The sequence below is a fragment of the Engraulis encrasicolus genome, chromosome 18, assembly GCF_034702125.1.
Source record: "Engraulis encrasicolus isolate BLACKSEA-1 chromosome 18, IST_EnEncr_1.0, whole genome shotgun sequence".
NCBI lineage: Eukaryota > Metazoa > Chordata > Actinopteri > Clupeiformes > Engraulidae > Engraulis > Engraulis encrasicolus.
This window is the reverse complement of record NC_085874.1, coordinates 51,485,038-51,502,537: the sequence shown is the minus strand read 5'-3', so window position 1 is coordinate 51,502,537 and position 17,500 is coordinate 51,485,038. Positions and strand designations below refer to the sequence as shown.

Sequence of the window (17,500 nt, the reverse complement as noted above, 5' to 3'; positions counted from 1 at the left end):
TGTGTTGTGTGTTTCGTTACAGCCCTAGTGTGTGTCTATGGTAAGGAAGCGAGTAGTATTTCCTGTGGCTCCAGTAAAACAAATATGCTTGCCTTTCTTTCTTTCCTTCTTTCTTTCTTTCTATCTTTCTTTCCTTCTTTCTTTCTGTCTTTGTTTCTTTGTATGTCTTTCTTTCTTTGTATGTATTTCTTTCTTTCTTTCCTTCCCTCCTTCTCTCTCTCTCTCTCTCTCCCTTTTTCTGTCTTTCTGTTAAGAATGTTGATGATTTTGAACATGTATGGTGTCATAAAAGAGTGTTGTGCTCAGTCACTGATGGAAACCTGACATTTGCACAATGTTTAGAATGAAATTTGTATTCGTTTATTTTTAACCCACCTACTTCTGGCCGGAGTGTGGTTTTAATCGCATAATGTAATATGCACCTTTGTAAATAAAGGATTTTATACATTAATTATTTCTCTCTCTCTCTCTCTCTCTCTCTCTCTCTCTCTCTCTCTCTCTCTCTCCCCCCTCTCTCTCCTCTCCGTAGTTTCCGTAGTCCAGAGTCGGTGGAGATGGATGAGATCATGGCTGCCATGGTGCTGACCAGCCTCTCCTGTAGTCCCATGATGCATAGCGGCGCCCCGCAGAAGGACCTACTTCCTGGTGAGACATTACATTACTACATACAGAGTATTGGTTACAGTCCCTGGAGCAGTGTGGGGTTAGGTGCCTTGGTACAGGGTATTGGTTACAGTCCCTGGAGCAGTGTGGGGTTAGGTGCCTTGGTACAGGGTATTGGTTACAGTCCCTGGAGCAGTGTGTGGGGTTAGGCCCCTTGGTACAGGGTATTGGTTACAGTCCCTGGAGCAGTGTGGGGTTAGGTGCCTTGGTACAGGGTATTGGTTACAGTCCCTGGAGCAGTGTGGGGTTAGGTGCCTTGGTACAGGGTATTGGTCACAGTCCCTGGGCTAGTGTGGGGTTAGCTGCCTTGGTACAGGGTATTGATTACAGTCCCTGGAGCAGTGTGGGGTTGGGTGTCTTGGAACAGGGTATTGGTTACAGTCCCTGGAGCAGTGTGGGGTTAGTTGCCTTGGTACAGGGTATTGGTTACTGTCCCTGGAGCAGTGTGTGGGATTAGGCCCCTTGGTACAGGGTATTGGTTACAGTCCCTGGGGCAGTGTGTGGGGTTAGGTGCCTTGGTACAGGGTATTGGTTACAGTCCCTGGGGCAGTGTGGGCTTAGGTGCCTTGGTACAGGGTATTGATTACAGTCCCTGGAGCAGTGTGGGGTTAGGCGCCTTGGTACAGGGTATTGATTACAGCAATGTGTGAGGTTAGGTGCCTTGGTACAGGGTATTGGTTACAGTCCCTGGAGCAATGTTTGGGGTTAGGGGCCTTGGTACAGGGTATTGGTTACAGTCCCTGGAGCAGTGTGGGGTTAGGGGCCTTGGTACAGGGTATTGGTTACAGTCCCTGGAGCAGTGTGTGGGGTTAGGGGCCTTAGTACAGGGTATTGGTTACAGCTAGTGGTACATACGTACATAGGGCCCATACTCTACAGGGTATTGGTTACAGCTAGTGGTACATACGTACATAGGGCCCATACTCTGCACTGGCGTTGCTTCTAGTCAGGCTAGTCTAATTCTATTGGGACTAAGAAAATGTTTAGTTTAAACTTCGGCACAACCTTTTCTGGCCTCGATCAGTAGCAAACCGAGGAAGGCAGGTCAACCATGCTGTTTGGTAAATTTTAATTGTTATGCTCTTGGTAGGGGTGGGCGATATGACGATATTAAATCGTGAATCGTGATATTGAGTAAAAGATCGTCTCGAATCTGCCAAAGTGGAGAAATCGTATAGATCGTCTTGCAGTGAGGATGTTGATTATCAGCATCAGAGTGACGTTTTCTCACTGGTGTTGTTGTCTTCACTTTATTCTTTACATTATTGTATTCCAATTGTACACTTTATGAGAGTATAATCAGTGTGTTAACATTTTATTGAGTGCAAATTACAAATTGCAAGTATATGAAAGTTGTTTTTTGTTGTTTTTATTTTTTCAATGGAAGATCGTGATAAAAAATCGAAATCGAGATCACAAATCGTGATATGACATTTTTGCCATATCGCCCACCCCTAGCTCTTGGTCAGACCAAATGTCCAACAGAGATTTGAAAGTCGATGATAATCAGGTTAGCGCTGCGCCTCCGACCAGCGCTCTGACCAGTGTCCTTCCCCTTCCTTCTTCCCAGCATGCTCCTCTTCAGGTGATACGGAGTGCGGTGTAGGGGAGCTGCACTAAACATATGTAATAATGTAGTCATGTAATAATGTACTCTTCCTCTTCCTTCTTCCCAGCATGCTCCTCTTCAGGTGATATGGAGTGCGGGGGAGGGGAGCTGCACTAAACATATGTAATAATGTAGTAATGTAATAATGTACTCTTCCTCTTCCTTCTTCCCAGCATGCTCCTCTTCGGGTGATATGGAGTGCGGGGGAGGGGAGCTGTCGGACAGCGGCAGCAGCGGCTACTGGAGTTGGGACCACGGCAGTGTTAGTCCCGCCCCCTCGCCCTCCGTCACAGAGGTGGACGGCAGCCTCAGTCAATCAGGAGACCAGGGGACAGAGATGGACGGCTGCCCCAGCCAATCACCAGACGAGGGGCTCCACATGGAACTGGACATGGGGGAGGGCAGGAGGCACAAGGTGAGACACACACACACACACACACACACACACACACACACACACACACACACACACACACACACACACACACACACACACACACACACACCCACACCCACACACACACACACACACACACATACACACACATAGACACACACACACACACACACACACACATACACACACATAGACATACAGGACATTACGTAGATCTGTGCACACACACACACACACACACACACACACACATACACACACATAGACACACACACACACACACACACACACACACACACACACACACACACACACACACACATAGACACACACACACAACACACACACACACACACAACAGGTTTCATGTTGGGAGGTTTCATGGCTTAACTGGACCAGCCTGTTGGCCTATCTTGTGAAGGTTCAATTAACAGGGTAAGAGCACAGTTTTGCTCAAAATTTTGCAATGCACACAACATTATGGGTGACATATCACAGTTTTTTTTTAAAAAGTAGAAATTATTTTTGCGTGTGTAACTGGTGCAACTTCGACCGAGACAGCAAGTCTTTGTGATGTATCAAGAGCCACGGTATCCTAGGTGATGTCTGCATACCACCAAGAAGGATGAACCACATCCAACAGGATTGACTGTGGGCAAAGGGATGTTTGAGATGTTTGGATGTTTTTTGGATACAGTCCGGGTTAGCACCCAAACATCCCTTTCAGAAAAATGTAGATAGCGTCCTCTTGCGTCCCTTATTTATTCATATATTTATTAGAGTAGTATTACGGATTGTTTTCACATGAAATGGAGCGTATTTGTCTTAAATGTGTAATGTCTGTAAATGTGTAATGTCTCACCTGTCTTGCATGTCTTTTACGTGGTGAAACTGAAGACAAGTTTCCACACCTGTGGACAATTAAGATGAATTCCTTCCTTCCTTGTTGCTTGGCAACAGGGCTGTGGGAGAGGGGCGTACCGCTGCCTGTGGCCCGGCTGCAGTAAGGTGCTGAACTCCAGAGTCGCCATGAAGAGGCACATACACACACACCACCTGGGGTGAGCACACACACACACACCACACATACACCTCCACCACCTGGGGTGAGCACCACACACACACACACACACACCTCCAACACCTGGGGTGAGCACCACACACACATACACCACACACACACACACCTCCAACACCTGGGGTGAGCAGCACACACACACACCACACACACACACACCTCCACACATACACCTCCAACACCTGGGGTGAGCACCACACACACACACCACACATACACCTCCACCAGCTGGGGTAAGCACCACACCTACACACCACACACACACCTACAACACACATACACCTCCACACCACACATACACCTACATACACCTCCAACACCTGGGGTGAGCACCACACACACACCTACAACACCTGGGGTAAGCACCACACACACACCACACACACACCTCCACACACACCACACATACACCTCCACACATACACCTCCACACATACACCTCCAACACCTGGGGTAAGCACCACACACACACACCACACACACCTACACCACACACACACACCACACACACCTACACCACACATACACACCACACATTCACCTCCACCACACATACACCTCCACCAGCTGGGGTAAGCACCACACCTACACACCACACACACACCTCCACCAGCTGTCGTAAGCACCACACACACACCTCCACACCACACCTCCACACCACACATACACCTCCACCACCTGGGGTGAGCACCACACACACACCTCCACACCACAATGCTGTCTCTCGACGCACCGCACCGCAAATCATTCCTTGGTCAATTTTTGTCAATCTTTTCCATAGACTTTGATAACAATAAGATATACTGCAGTGACAGACTGTCTCTCTCTCCCCCCCCCTCTCTCTCTATCTATTTCTCTCTCTCTCTCTCTCTCTCTCTCTCTCTCTCTCTCTCTCTCTCTCCCCCCCTCCCTCTCTCTCTCTATCTATTTCCCTCTCTCTCTCTCTCTCTCTCTCTCTCTCTCTCCCCCCCTCTCCCTCTGTCTATTTCTCTCTCTCTCTCTCTCTCTCTCTCTCTCTCTCTCTCTCTCTCTCTCTCTCTCTCTCTCTCTCTCCATCTCTCTGTTCTGTAGAGGGGAGTCTGAACACTCCCAGTGTGAGGAGGATTTTTACTACACGGAGGTGTCGTCTGAAGAGGAGCCCAGCCCCCCGTCTCCGGCCGCGTCCCCGTCTCCCTCCCCCTCTCAGTCTCCGTCCCTAGGGCCCACCACCACCCCCACTTCCACCTCCTCTTCCTCTTCCAGGGGGGTCTGGGCCTCCTCCTCCACCTCCTCCACCACCCCCACCTCCACCTCCTCTTCCAGGGGGGTCTGGGCCTCTTCCTCCTCGTCTTCCTCCTCCACCTCCTCCTCCTCCTCCTCTACTGGGGTCTGGGCCCCCTGCTGCTCCTCGTCAGGTAGCAGCACACCGGGCCCCCAGGCTTCATCCTCGGGTAGCAGCACACTGGGCCCCCAGGCTTCATCCTCAGCCTACTGCTACTCCAGCCCCCTCAGCCAGTCCGCTCCCAGCAGTGTCTGGCAGATCCACACAGAGCATCTCTACCAGGTAACAAGAATAATAACAATAATAACAATAATAATAATAATAATAATAATAATAATAATAACAATAATAATAATAATAATAATAATAATAATAATAATAATAATAACTACACTGAGCATCTCTACCAGGTAACAATAATAACAATAATAATAATAATAATAATAATGATAATAATAATAACTACACTGAGCATATCTACCAGGTAACAACAACAACAATAATAATAATAATAATAATAACAATAATAATAATAACAATAATAATAATAATAACTACACTAAGCATCTATACCAGGTAACAACAACAATAATAACAACAACAATAATAATAATAATAATAATAATAATAATAATAATAATAATAACTACACTGAGCATCTCTACAAGGTAACAACAACAACAATAATAATAATAATAGCAATAATAATAATAATAATAATAATAATAATAATAATAATAGCAATAATAATAATAATAATAATAATAATAATAATAATAATAATAATAATAACAATAATAATAATAACAATAATAATAATAATAATAATAATAATAATAATAATAATAATAATAATAGCAATAATAATAACAATAATAATAATAATAATAATAATAATAATAATAATAACAATAATAATAATAATAATAATAGCAATAATAATAAGAAGAACAATAATAATAATAATAACACTGAGCATCTCTACCAGGTAACAAGAATAATAACAATAATAATAATAATAACAATAATAATAATAATAATAATAATAATAATAATAATAATAATAGCAATAATAATAATAATAATAATAATAATAATAATAATAATAATAATAGCAATAATAATAATAATAATAATAATAATAATAATAATGACACTGAGCATCTCTACCAGGTAACTGTAACTGTAAGACTTTTACACTATGAATTTACTTTTACTTTCACTTTTGACACCTCTGACTGTTGCCTCTGACCCCCCCAGGCCTGATTGTCACCAAAATGTTAATGATCAAGTCTTAATCTGTACACCCCTCCTGTCTAAAAACAGGTCAAAGTTTTCCTTTATCCCCCAAGCCATTAAAGCCCTAACCGAGGTGGAGTTTTAACCCAGCCATCCAACCTTGGTGTGTAGTGTGTGCTATGAGTAGTAATATATATACTTATTTTTTTTACCTATCTTTATTTATTTTTTATTTTTGCTGCTTGTTGCTGTCTGTTATATTTGTCTGTGTCTTGTGTCTGGTGCCAGATGTACTTTAAATACAATTGCCCCATGGGGACAATAAAGTTCTACTACTAGTATGTTAACTACTACTACGTTACTAACTATTGGTAATGTCATAGCAATGTTGATATGATGTAGTTGAGTCTTTTCAGCTAAGAGTGAAGGGGCTGTTTAGCGGCCCAACCAGAGAGAGTAGAGAGAGAGGTTCCATTGGCCCATTGTTTCCGGGTTCTATTATTGCGAGGGGGAGTGGGGGGAAATCCCCCTTTAGGCAGACCTAAGGACTGTTCTATTCCATGCTAGGAGTATTATGACACACCCCTTTAGGCAGACCGAGACCTGGTCATGTTAGGTGCCCATAGCAACCTATTACATTGGCATATCTCTATATACTTAAAGAATCTCTGGCCCAACCGCACCAAGAGGCTACGAAAGCGAAAGCCCTGCCTGATTACTCTTCTGCCTGATTATTTTTCTGCCTGTGCTTTCGACCTTGCTGAATGGGTGTTACTCTAAAACAGTGATTCTCAAAGTGTGGTCCGGGGACCACTGGTGGTCTGCGGCAAAGCTCAGGTGGTCCGCGAGGGGATTTCTACTTCTTATTTCTACTTCTTATTTCTACAAGACAAGCTAGCAGTAGGCTATATTTGTAACATAATTACAAAGCTAAATATAGCTGAAGTCATATTTTCAACACAATTCACAGGCTTGTCATGTGAATAAAAAGTAAGTGAGCTGCCTCGAAATGACCAGTGTCAAATTGGCACTCGTCAAATGTCAATTCTGTTGACAGGTGGTCCCTGAGCATTTTTGGGGGGACAAAGTGGTCCTCGGTCTGAAAAACGTTGAGAACCACTGCTCTAAACGTTACCCTACTCTACTCTCTACTCTAAATATACTACATTATGCTATTTCTCCCAGGCCTGCGCCCCTGTCTAAATATACTACATTATGTTATTTCTCATGTGTGTGCGTCCTCTTCTCCCAGGCCTGCGCCCCTGTCCAGGTGACGGTGTCTTCAGGGTCCTCGTCCCCCCCGAGCTACTGGGCCCCCGCTGGAGACGCACACGGACAAGGACACAGTCTGCACACACACACACAGGTAACACAGCCTGCACACACACACACACACACACACACACACACACACACACACACACACACACACACACACAGGTAACACTGACACAGCCTGCACACACACACACAGGTAACACAGCCTGCACACACACACACACACACACACACACACAGGTAACACAGTCTGCACACACACACACACACACACACACACACACACACACACACACACACACACACACACACACACACACAGGTAACACTGACACAGCCTGCACACACACACACAGGTAACACTGACACAGCCTGCACACACACACACACAGGTAACACAGCCTGCACACACACACACACACACACAGGTAACACAGCCTGCACACACACACACACACAGGTAACACAGCCTGCACACACACAGGTACAGGACAGCTGATACACACACAGGTACAGATAACGCTGACACAGCCGGCACAAGCACACACACACACACACACACACACACACACACACAGCACACTCACACAGGTAACACACACACACACACTCACACAGGTAACACAGCCTGCACACACACACACACACACACACACAGGTACAGGAGACACAGCCTTCACACACACACACACACACACACACACACACACACACACACAGGTACAGGAGACACAGCCTTCACACACACACAGGTAACGCTGACCTGCACATACACACACAGGTACAGATCAGCTGAGATGAGTGGCTGTGTGTGTGTGTGTGTGTGTGTGTGTGTGTGTGTGTGTGTGTGTGTGTGTGTGTGTGTGTGTGTGTGTGTGTGTGTGTGTATCAGCTTATAACTGCTGATTGAACAGCTAATAGCATGTTACTATTGCGTTATCGCATTATTGTTACTAGTTATTATCAACAGTAAAAGGCTTGTGGCATAGATGTTGCTATTTGCTATTTGTACCTATGATTTCCAACATGACATTAGAAATGAATTCTAAAAACGCATTTCTTAACGCATGTCTCACCGGCCGCTTGTCTCTGTGTGTGTGCAGGTGCTGTCGTCTCGGAGTCGGTCGGTGAGTGTGGGGGAGCAGTGGCTGCAGAGAAACAGCGCCCCCAGCAGGACACACACCATCAGCGCATCGCCCTCACGCAACCACTGCACATTCAGGTGGGCAGGCAGCAGCAGCAGCAGCAGCAGCAGCTCTCTGGCCTGTTATGCCGTGTACAGACCAAGAGCGAACGGAGCGAACGAAGCGACGGAAGTCATTATTTCTCTATGGAGGGCACGCGACCTGCGCTACCAAAGCGAATTCGCCAGGAGCGAAGCTTCTTGCGCTACCAGAGCGAATTTTGAAGATTAAACTAAATCTAATCGCAGGCGAATTCGCTCTGACGCTGTTCGGCGACAACCAATCGGAACGTTCATATCTCCAAATGTCCCAGGCTGTCAAGCCAGAGCCGTTATGTGATTAGCTGCATCAAACATGTCAATGCTGCGTCTCGTGCGAATACAGCGTATTCAAGGCGAAACTTCTTCTGCTACCCACGCTACCAGGCAGCGTAGTTCGCTCTTGGTCTGGACACGGCATTATACATGTGAATCTAGTCTGCAGCTCTTTGGCCTGTTATACATGTGAATCTAGTCTGCAGCTCTCTGGCCTGTTATACATGTGAATCTAGTCTGCAGCTCTCTGGCCTGTTATACATGTGAATCTAGTCTGCAGCTCTCTGTCGTGTTATACATGTGAATCTAGTCTGCAGCTCTTTGTCGTGTTATACATGTGAATCTAGGTAGGTCTGCACACTGCCGATGAGCTCCAAAAATAAACTTTATTATTTAAAATGCAACGTTTCGATCACACTGGATCTTCATCAGGATATGCCTGATGAAGATCCATGACTTGATATGCCTGATGAAGATCCAGTGTGATCGAAACGTTGCATTTTAAATAATAAAGTTTATTTTTGGAGCTCATCGGCAGTGTGCAGACCTACCTTTTTCAACTATCTGATTTTTTTGTCTGGCACCTGCAACAAGTGTTTTTGGATGTGCGCACCCTACCCAAAACTAATACATGTGAATCTAGTCTGCCCTACCAAGGCAAAGTGCAGTAACTACATATGTTGTCAAAATGGAGTTTCTACTGAACATGGTCTTCACTAGACCTCCTTTATCTTGTGGCAAAGCCTGCGGAGGGAGCACTGCTGTGCCAAAGTTCGATTCCATTGTTCAATTCAACCCGCACACTGGCGCCAATGTGGGCTGGTGATTAGGGATGAGTTCTATTTTATGGAAGTTGATTATCCATCTGCTCTGCTGTGGTGAAATTGAGTGCGGGGGTTGGAATTGTGTCGGAAGAAAAAGTGCTCCGCTGTGCTGTCGGAACCCATGTGTGGAGGGCCTTGTGGTCCAAATGTGTCCCATTTTAAATATTTTGCCTTTTCAAATTTGCAGGAACTGCAATATCCAACCTAATACCACAGCTTTTAGTGCATTACTCTCAGTTTCAGTGTTGCCATAGTTACTGCACTTTGCCTTATTCTTCTTTATCTGCCTTTGCAACGGAATTCTTTTTTCTGATTGGCTGATGGGGTGCCTGACAAGAAGGATTGTTTCGCCTTTTGATGCAGGGTCGGCAGTGTAGAACGGATGTACCACATACAAGTCCTCCTGGCATGTGTGCTCACCCTTTTTCAGTGTCTCTTTGGTCACTCCAGCGACAGAGAGGCAGCCGCCCCCCGGGCCGAAGAGTGGTTTGTCTGTTTGGGCCAGTGCGCGGTCGCCGTCGGGGCCCATGATCGCTGTGTAGGTCTGATGCGGGATGACTGACACGTCTGCCCCTGTATCAATCTTGAACCTAACTTTCTGGTTGCGGATCTCTAAATCCACTGACCATGGGTTTGTCCCGGCCTCGACTGAGCGCAGAAAGAGGCCATTAGGCTCTTCATCTGCAAAGCCTACCGCAAGGTGTACGGGGTGGAGCTACGAGCCTACAGCCTACAGCCCTCTTCCCCCTAACTGTGTGTGTGTGTGTGTGTGTGTGTGTGTGTGTGTGTGTGTGTGTGTGTGTGTGTGTGTGTGTGTGTGTGTGTGTGTGTGTGTGTGTGTGCGCCCCTGACAGGAAGGGGCGTGGTGAGGCTAAGAAGTGCCGCAAGGTGTACGGGGTGGAGCTACGAGCCCAGTGGTGCACTGCCTGCCGATGGAAAAAGGCCTGCCAGCGCTTCCCGGACTAACACACGCTCGCACGCGCATGCGCACGCACGCACGCACGCACGCAGAGAGACTCTTGTAGAGAGAGATACCCAGGGAACAAGAGCAGGAGCGAGAAGAGAGAGAGAAAGAAAGGAAGGAAGAAAGGAGGAAAGAAAGACTGGACTCACAGAGGACCATGCGGATCGTAATCCTTCCACTTTTGTATTCGTAATTCTCTTTTTCGTGTGGTGATAATGATGATGTATTTTTCCTACAAAAGCTATAAGATGATGTTGGATGTTTTTGTTTACTTGTTTACTTCTTTGTGTACTTGTTTGGTTCCGCTTGTAAACAGCCTCATTTCCTGTTTGGGTGAGTTTTGGAGAGCTGGTGCTAGGTGGTGGTGGGAGTGTGTGCGTGCGTGTGTGTTTATTTGTGCGTGTGTGTGCATGTGTGTGTGTGTGTGCGTGCGTGCGTGTGTGTGTGCGTTCGTGCGTTTGGCTCTCCTAGGTGCGTTTGCACTCCCGCACCCTTCTCCTCTTCCTCCACTCCTCCTCTTCCTCCTCCTACTCCTCTTCCTCCTCCTCCTCCTCTTCCTCCACTTCTCCTATTCCTCCACTTCTCCTCTTCCTCCTCTCCTCCTCTTCCTCCACTCCTCCTCCTCTTCTCCTCTTCCTCCTCTTCCTCCTCTTCTCCTCCTCCTCATCTTCCTCCTCTTCCTCCTCTTCTCCTCTTCCTCCTCCTCCTCATCTTCCTCCTCTCCTGCTCTTCCTCCTCTTCTCCTCTTCCTCCACTTCTCCTCGTCCTTCAGAAGACCATTTCAGTCCTTTGCATGAAGACTTTCAGTGTCATCTCATTGTCATTGTGAGTGTGTGTGCGTGTGTACGTGTGCGTGTGCGTGCGCGTGTGTGTGTGTGTGTGTGTGTGTGTGTGTGTGTGTGTGTGTGCGTGTGTGTGTCATTGTCCTCACCATTGAGCAGCAGGAAAAGAAGAAAAAGAAGAAAAAATATCCCTCAGATCAGATCCTTATCCAGAGTTAAATATCCCTCAGATCAGATCCTTATCCAGAGTTGTGTTACTTTAGTATCGGATTCGGTAGCTATATAAATATAAATATAAATATAAATATAAATATATATATATATATTGATACACATATATACATATAAATATAACGATATAGATTGTGTACAGTGTTGTTTTCTTTTCTCATTTCACCCCTTTTTCGTACCTTGTTTTTTTTTTTTTTAAATAACATTTAACTATGTATTTTACGTAATTGTCATTTTCTGCTTTTGTTGTGGACTGCCATGCTGTTTTCAGCTATTGTTTGTTTGAGTGTTTATATATAATGATGATTGTGTTGAGTGTGTAGCTGTGTAGCGATGATGATGATGATGATGATGATGATGATGATGATGATGATGATGATGATGATGATAGTGTTTCATTACCATGCTAGTGCTTCCCAACCTGCGAGCTTCCATACCGCAGTGTTAGTCTTAAGCTACTGTATGTGTACACCAAGAGCCACCTAGGCTACGCTACCTGAGCTATGTGTACACCAAGAGCCACCTAGGCTACGCTACCTGAGCTATATGTGTACACCAAGAGCCACCTAGGCTACGCTACCTGAGCTATGTGTACACTACACCAAGAGCCACCTAGGCTACGCTACCTGAGCTATATGTGTACACCAAGAGCCACCTAGGCTACGCTACCTGAGCTATATGTGTACACCAAGAGCCACCTAGGCTACGCTACCTGAGCTATATGTGTACACCACACCAAGAGCAACCTAGGCTACGCTACCTGAGCTATGTGTACACTACACCAAGAGCCACCTAGGCTACGCTACCTGAGCTATGTGTACACTACACCAAGAGCCACCTAGGCTACGCTACCTGAGCTATATGTGTACACCAAGAGCCACCTAGGCTACGCTACCTGAGCTATGTGTACACTACACCAAGAGCCACCTAGGCTACGCTACCTGAGCTATGTGTACACCAAGAGCAACCTAGGCTACGCTACCTGAGCTATGTGTACACCAAGAGCCACCTAGGCTACGCTACCTGAGCTATGTGTACACTACACCAAGAGCAACCTAGGCTACGCTACCTGAGCTATGTGTACACCAAGAGCCACCTACGCTACCTGAGCTATGTGTACACCAAGAGCAACCTAGGCTACGCTACCTGAACCACAGAAGTCATTATTTCTCTATATAGGGTCAGTGAAGAAATCGACCAGAGCGAATTCGCCCGGAGTGAAGCGACCTGAGCGATTGAAGTCAGCTAATATTATGGCAACGAGCTAAGATGCTAATATTATGGCAACGAGCTAAGATGCGGTTGGGCGAAAACCAATTGGAATGTTCATATCTCTGAACGTTCCAGTGTGACAAGCCAGAGCAGTTACATGATTAGCTAAATCAAGCATGTCAATGCCACATCCGTAGAAAATAAAGCAAATTCATGGCGAAACTTCTTCATGAAGCTCAGCTAGTCGGGTAGCGTTGATGGCTTTTGGTGTCCACACAGCTTCATAAGGAGAACAGGACCATTAAGGTACAGTACTCGCTGGGGACACAATGGTGCTGAACAATATTGTGTTGGAGTGTATTTGGTGCTTAGAGGAAAGAGGACTGGACATGCCTTCGGAAGAGAGAGAGAGTAATTGAAAGAGATATACAGTGTAAGGAAGAAGAGAGAGAGAGAGTAATTGAAAGAGATATACAGTGTAAGGAAGAAGGAAAGAACATGACATGCTGGTCCTCTGTGCATGACAATCCACCAGAGAAGAGTAAACTATTTTATTGTTATTTCTTGTGCACTCCATTTTTGTTTTGTCTTTTTCATTTGAGTTCTTTTTTTTTGCTATGTACAAAATTTTAAATGACCAAAAAAGAAATATACATTAGAAAGAAATAAAAACAAATGTATGAAATACAATTGTATTCACAGTATTAAAATGCAAAACAAAAAAAAATTGATTGAAAAATTGAAAAAGAGAAATAACTAAATAACTAAAAAAGAACGGTTGTGAAGATGGAATGCTGCCCTGATGTGCCCGGTGATGTAGGCGAAGGCGATGAGAGCAGGTGGAGTAGCATTACAACACACTTCACCAGTGTTGCCAGATTGGGCTGTTTCCCGCCCAATTGGGCTGCTTAAGATGGAGCAGGTGGAGTAGCATCACAACACACTTCACTCTGCTCACAGGTGGAGTAGCATTACAACACACTTCACTCTGCTCACAGGTGGAGTAGCATCACAACACACTTCACTCTGCTCACAGGAAGATGGTTAAAGCACAACACACTTCACTCTGGTCACAGGAAGATGTTTAAAGGGACACTGTGTGAGATTTTTAGTTGTTTATTTCCAGAATTCATGCAGCCCACTCACTAATGTTACCTTTTTCATGAATACTTACCACCACCATCAAATTCTAAGTAGCCTATCCATTATGACTAGAAAAATTGCACTTTTCATACATGAAAAAGGGGATCTTCTCCATGGTCAGCCATTTTGAATTTCCTAAAATAGCCATTTTTAGCTGCAAAAATGACTGTAATTGGACCATACTAGAAAATATTTGTTTATTACTTAGTAAATGTTCATGTAAAGATTACATTTGGCAATGGACAACCCAGTTTCAATGAGCTGCATAGTTGCAGTACCTTTTTTGACCATTTCCTGCACAGTGTCCCTTTAAAGCACAACACACTTCACTCTGGTCACAGGAAGATGTTTAAAGCACAACATGTTGTTTGAGTGTGCAGAACATATCTCAGACTGACTTCTTGCATGCAAAAAAAGTCCAAAACTTCACTGTTGTCATAGCAGCTCACCAGTCTGGAGCATAAGCGTATAAAGAGGGCCTACTGCGCATGACACACATGTTTGGTTTGATATGTGCGGTTTGTAGTGGTAAGCGGCGATTCCTTCCTTACATTCCCTAAATGATCGTAATTTCCAGTAGCCGACACTGTAAAACATTGTAGCCAGTTAAACGTAAAAAAGTTAGTTGCCCTGCTGCCTGAAAATTGCAACTCAACTTGAGAATGCCTCGAATTGAGTTAACTTACAAACTTGAGGCAACTTACCTTTTTACGTTAAACTGGCTGCGATGTTTTACAGCAGAGATGTCAAACTCAGGCCCGGGGGCCAAATTTGGCCCGCGGAGTCATTTTATTTGGCCCGCGAGATCATTTCAAAGGTGTATTACAGTTGGGCCACACTATCAATATAGCACATAGCATATCAAGACATAAACATGAAATTTGGTGTGTCACAAGGATACAAGTGGACCCAGGCGAGTGAAACAGCCCAAACTCATATGCAACAGAATAGGCAGGTACCTTTGAACTATGATGGGAATCTGTTTGAATTTGGCCCGCGACTTTTTTCGGGTTTTGATTATGGCCCTCGGTCAATTTGAGTTTGACACCCCTGTTTTACAGTGAACCCTGATCTTGAGGGTTTTTGAGTAATCACACCCTGTGTATACATTGAAGGCTTTTCACTTTATTCAGGCATTTTCACATCGGCCCACTGCTGTAACTGTGGTAGTGTGGCAGGTGAAACACTAGGGGGCAGTGTTGTCTCTTAATATATGACTGATCCAAGGCAGACGTACACCCTGTTAGGTCTGTGCGAACACCAAGCTCATATACAGCTCTGATCCAAGGAAGAAGAGATAGAGATGAGATTTCTAGCTCTTTTACAGGATCCGGATCATAGTGGCTCGTTCTTTTCAAAGAGCCGTTCAAAAAACTAGCTCAAACCGGCTCTTTTGAACGGCTTTGATCATTTTTTTTGGTGTTAAGAACATAGTATTTTTCACTCCACCTGTAGGTAATTTTGTCCAGACAACAACAGATTGCACTCCTGCTTCTAAAGTTTGCTTTTGTCACTCTCCAAGGAAGACTATTGTGTTTTTTTCCCCTAAATTCAAGTTCTCACGTGAAGGCCGCGTGCTTAAAGCAAATGACAAATTAATAATAAAGACACGGTAGAGTGGCTCCCCCAGCTGTAATTTGGTTAACATCGTTCACTTCTAAGAGCCGTTCAAAAGAACCGATTTGTTCGCGAACGTCACAACACTAGAAGATAATTGTTTGAGGAAAACTTTGTCACGTTAGCCCAGGGATGTCAAACCCAGGGCCCGGGGCCCAAATCTGCCCCCGCCGAGTCATTTTATTCGGTCCTCGAGATCATTTCAAATCTATATTACCGGTTGGCCCTCATACACCATTAATGTATAGGCCTAGCGTAACAAGAATTGAACATGAATGTTGGTGTGTCACAGGAACATGAGTTGGGCCCAGGCCAATGAGACAGGTTACACTCCTATGCAACACAATATGTGCAGGACAATTTAAACTACCACATATGACGGCAGTGGTGTAGTCTACCTTTTTGTAGTGGGTATACTGTATATTTCAGCATTTTTTGAAGTGGGTATAGCCTACTGGATATATTTGTGCTATTCTAAATAATGGATCAATCAATTTTAAGAGGGTAGGCTATACTGAAACCCCTGACATTTTGAAGTGGGTATACTGTGTATACCCGCGTTCTACGTAGACTGCAGCACATATGACGGGAAAGAGTGTGTGTGAAATGTAAATATGGGTATTAAATAGAGTAGAGTAGATTGTGTGCATGCACAAGTTTAGTCCATATCTGGCCGCGACTTTGTTCCAGATTTTGATTTCGATACTCAAGTCAATTTGAGTGTGACATTGCTGCCGTAGCTGATGCTGCCTTGTCAACAGAAGTGGACACAGGTAGCAGATGCTAAGCTGGGGTCCGTATCTCGATAGCGTCTTTGCTATCGTCGTTAGCAAAGTCCTTCGTAAGAGCGACTCAACTCTCTCTCGACAGCGACACTCACCACTAAATCCAAGGGAACGGTAAGACGGTCTTAAGACGGTCTTAAGACGGTTAGCAACGACAAGTATCGAGAAACGGACCCCTGATGTAAAGATAAGTGGACACAAGTCGCTGATGCTAAGCCGATGTAAAGATAAGTAAACACAGGTAGGCCTACTGAGGGTACAACATGTTTACTCACAAAAGCACTCAGACAAACACACACACACATACACACACCAAAACAAACAAACAAAACAATTCTGTCTGACAGTAACTTCGCCAAAGTGCTTAGAATTGACACACTCGTGTAAACAGAATACATCATAACACAAAAAAACGGTTACGTGCAGATTTTACTACAACCAAAGATTAAAGTGCAAAATTTGATACACCAGCTAGTAAACTCTTTGTTAAAAGTCCCCAAAATCTGCCAGACCTCAGCGATGGTGTAAATGAAAACAAAGTACTTTTCAACGTTATACTAAAATAAGATTGGCATGCTTGGATTGCAACTCCTGATTTTTTTTCTTTTTTTTCTGAAAAACACTGAAAACACGAAGATGGTGAAAATGTTGAAAGCAGTGTAGGAACCAGAAGAGAACATTCCTTGGTTATCTTTAAACATTATAATGGTCAGGATTCTTTATTTTATTTTATTTCGTTGTGGTTGTAGCCATGGTGTCCATGTCTTCTTCCATCAGGTCTTGGTGACCTTGAGGAGAGGGAGTGGAGTCGTGGTGACCTTGAGGAGAGGGAGTGGAGTCGTGGTGACCTTGAGGAGAGGGAGTGGAGTCGTGGTGACCTTGAGGAGAGGGAGTGGAGTCTTGCAGTCTTGGTGACCTT

General features: G+C 44.8%; 1 protein-coding gene and 1 long non-coding RNA gene across 5 annotated transcripts in view; one reads left to right on the top strand and one right to left on the bottom strand.

The window, feature by feature from the left end:
• The window catches only part of znf395b (zinc finger protein 395b), a 17,276-nt gene extending 4,881 nt beyond the window's left edge, over window positions 1-12,395 (top strand). Inside the window, exons 4-11 of one of the 4 annotated variants that reach the window (XM_063223805.1) lie at window positions 530-645; window positions 2,446-2,687; window positions 3,630-3,716; window positions 4,187-4,200; window positions 4,819-5,290; window positions 7,500-7,613; window positions 8,629-8,747; window positions 10,702-12,395. In XM_063223805.1, coding sequence (XP_063079875.1) covers window positions 530-645; window positions 2,446-2,687; window positions 3,630-3,716; window positions 4,187-4,200; window positions 4,819-5,290; window positions 7,500-7,613; window positions 8,629-8,747; window positions 10,702-10,813 — 1,276 coding nt within the window. In that variant the 3' untranslated portion in view covers window positions 10,814-12,395. Of the gene's footprint in view, window positions 1-529; window positions 646-2,445; window positions 2,688-3,629; window positions 3,731-4,058; window positions 4,073-4,186; window positions 4,201-4,818; window positions 5,291-7,499; window positions 7,614-8,628; window positions 8,748-10,701 lie in introns of all 4 variants that reach the window. The other 3 variants (XM_063223807.1, XM_063223808.1, XM_063223804.1) reach the window with 3 other exon arrangements.
• On the bottom strand, window positions 12,242-13,731 carry LOC134469505 (uncharacterized). The gene is made up of 3 exons (XR_010038997.1): window positions 12,930-13,731; window positions 12,537-12,893; window positions 12,242-12,320 (listed from the first exon to the last, which is right to left on the bottom strand). It is a non-coding gene; the product is annotated as an uncharacterized LOC134469505 (long non-coding RNA).
• Between the last annotated feature and the right edge of the window lie 3,769 nt (window positions 13,732-17,500).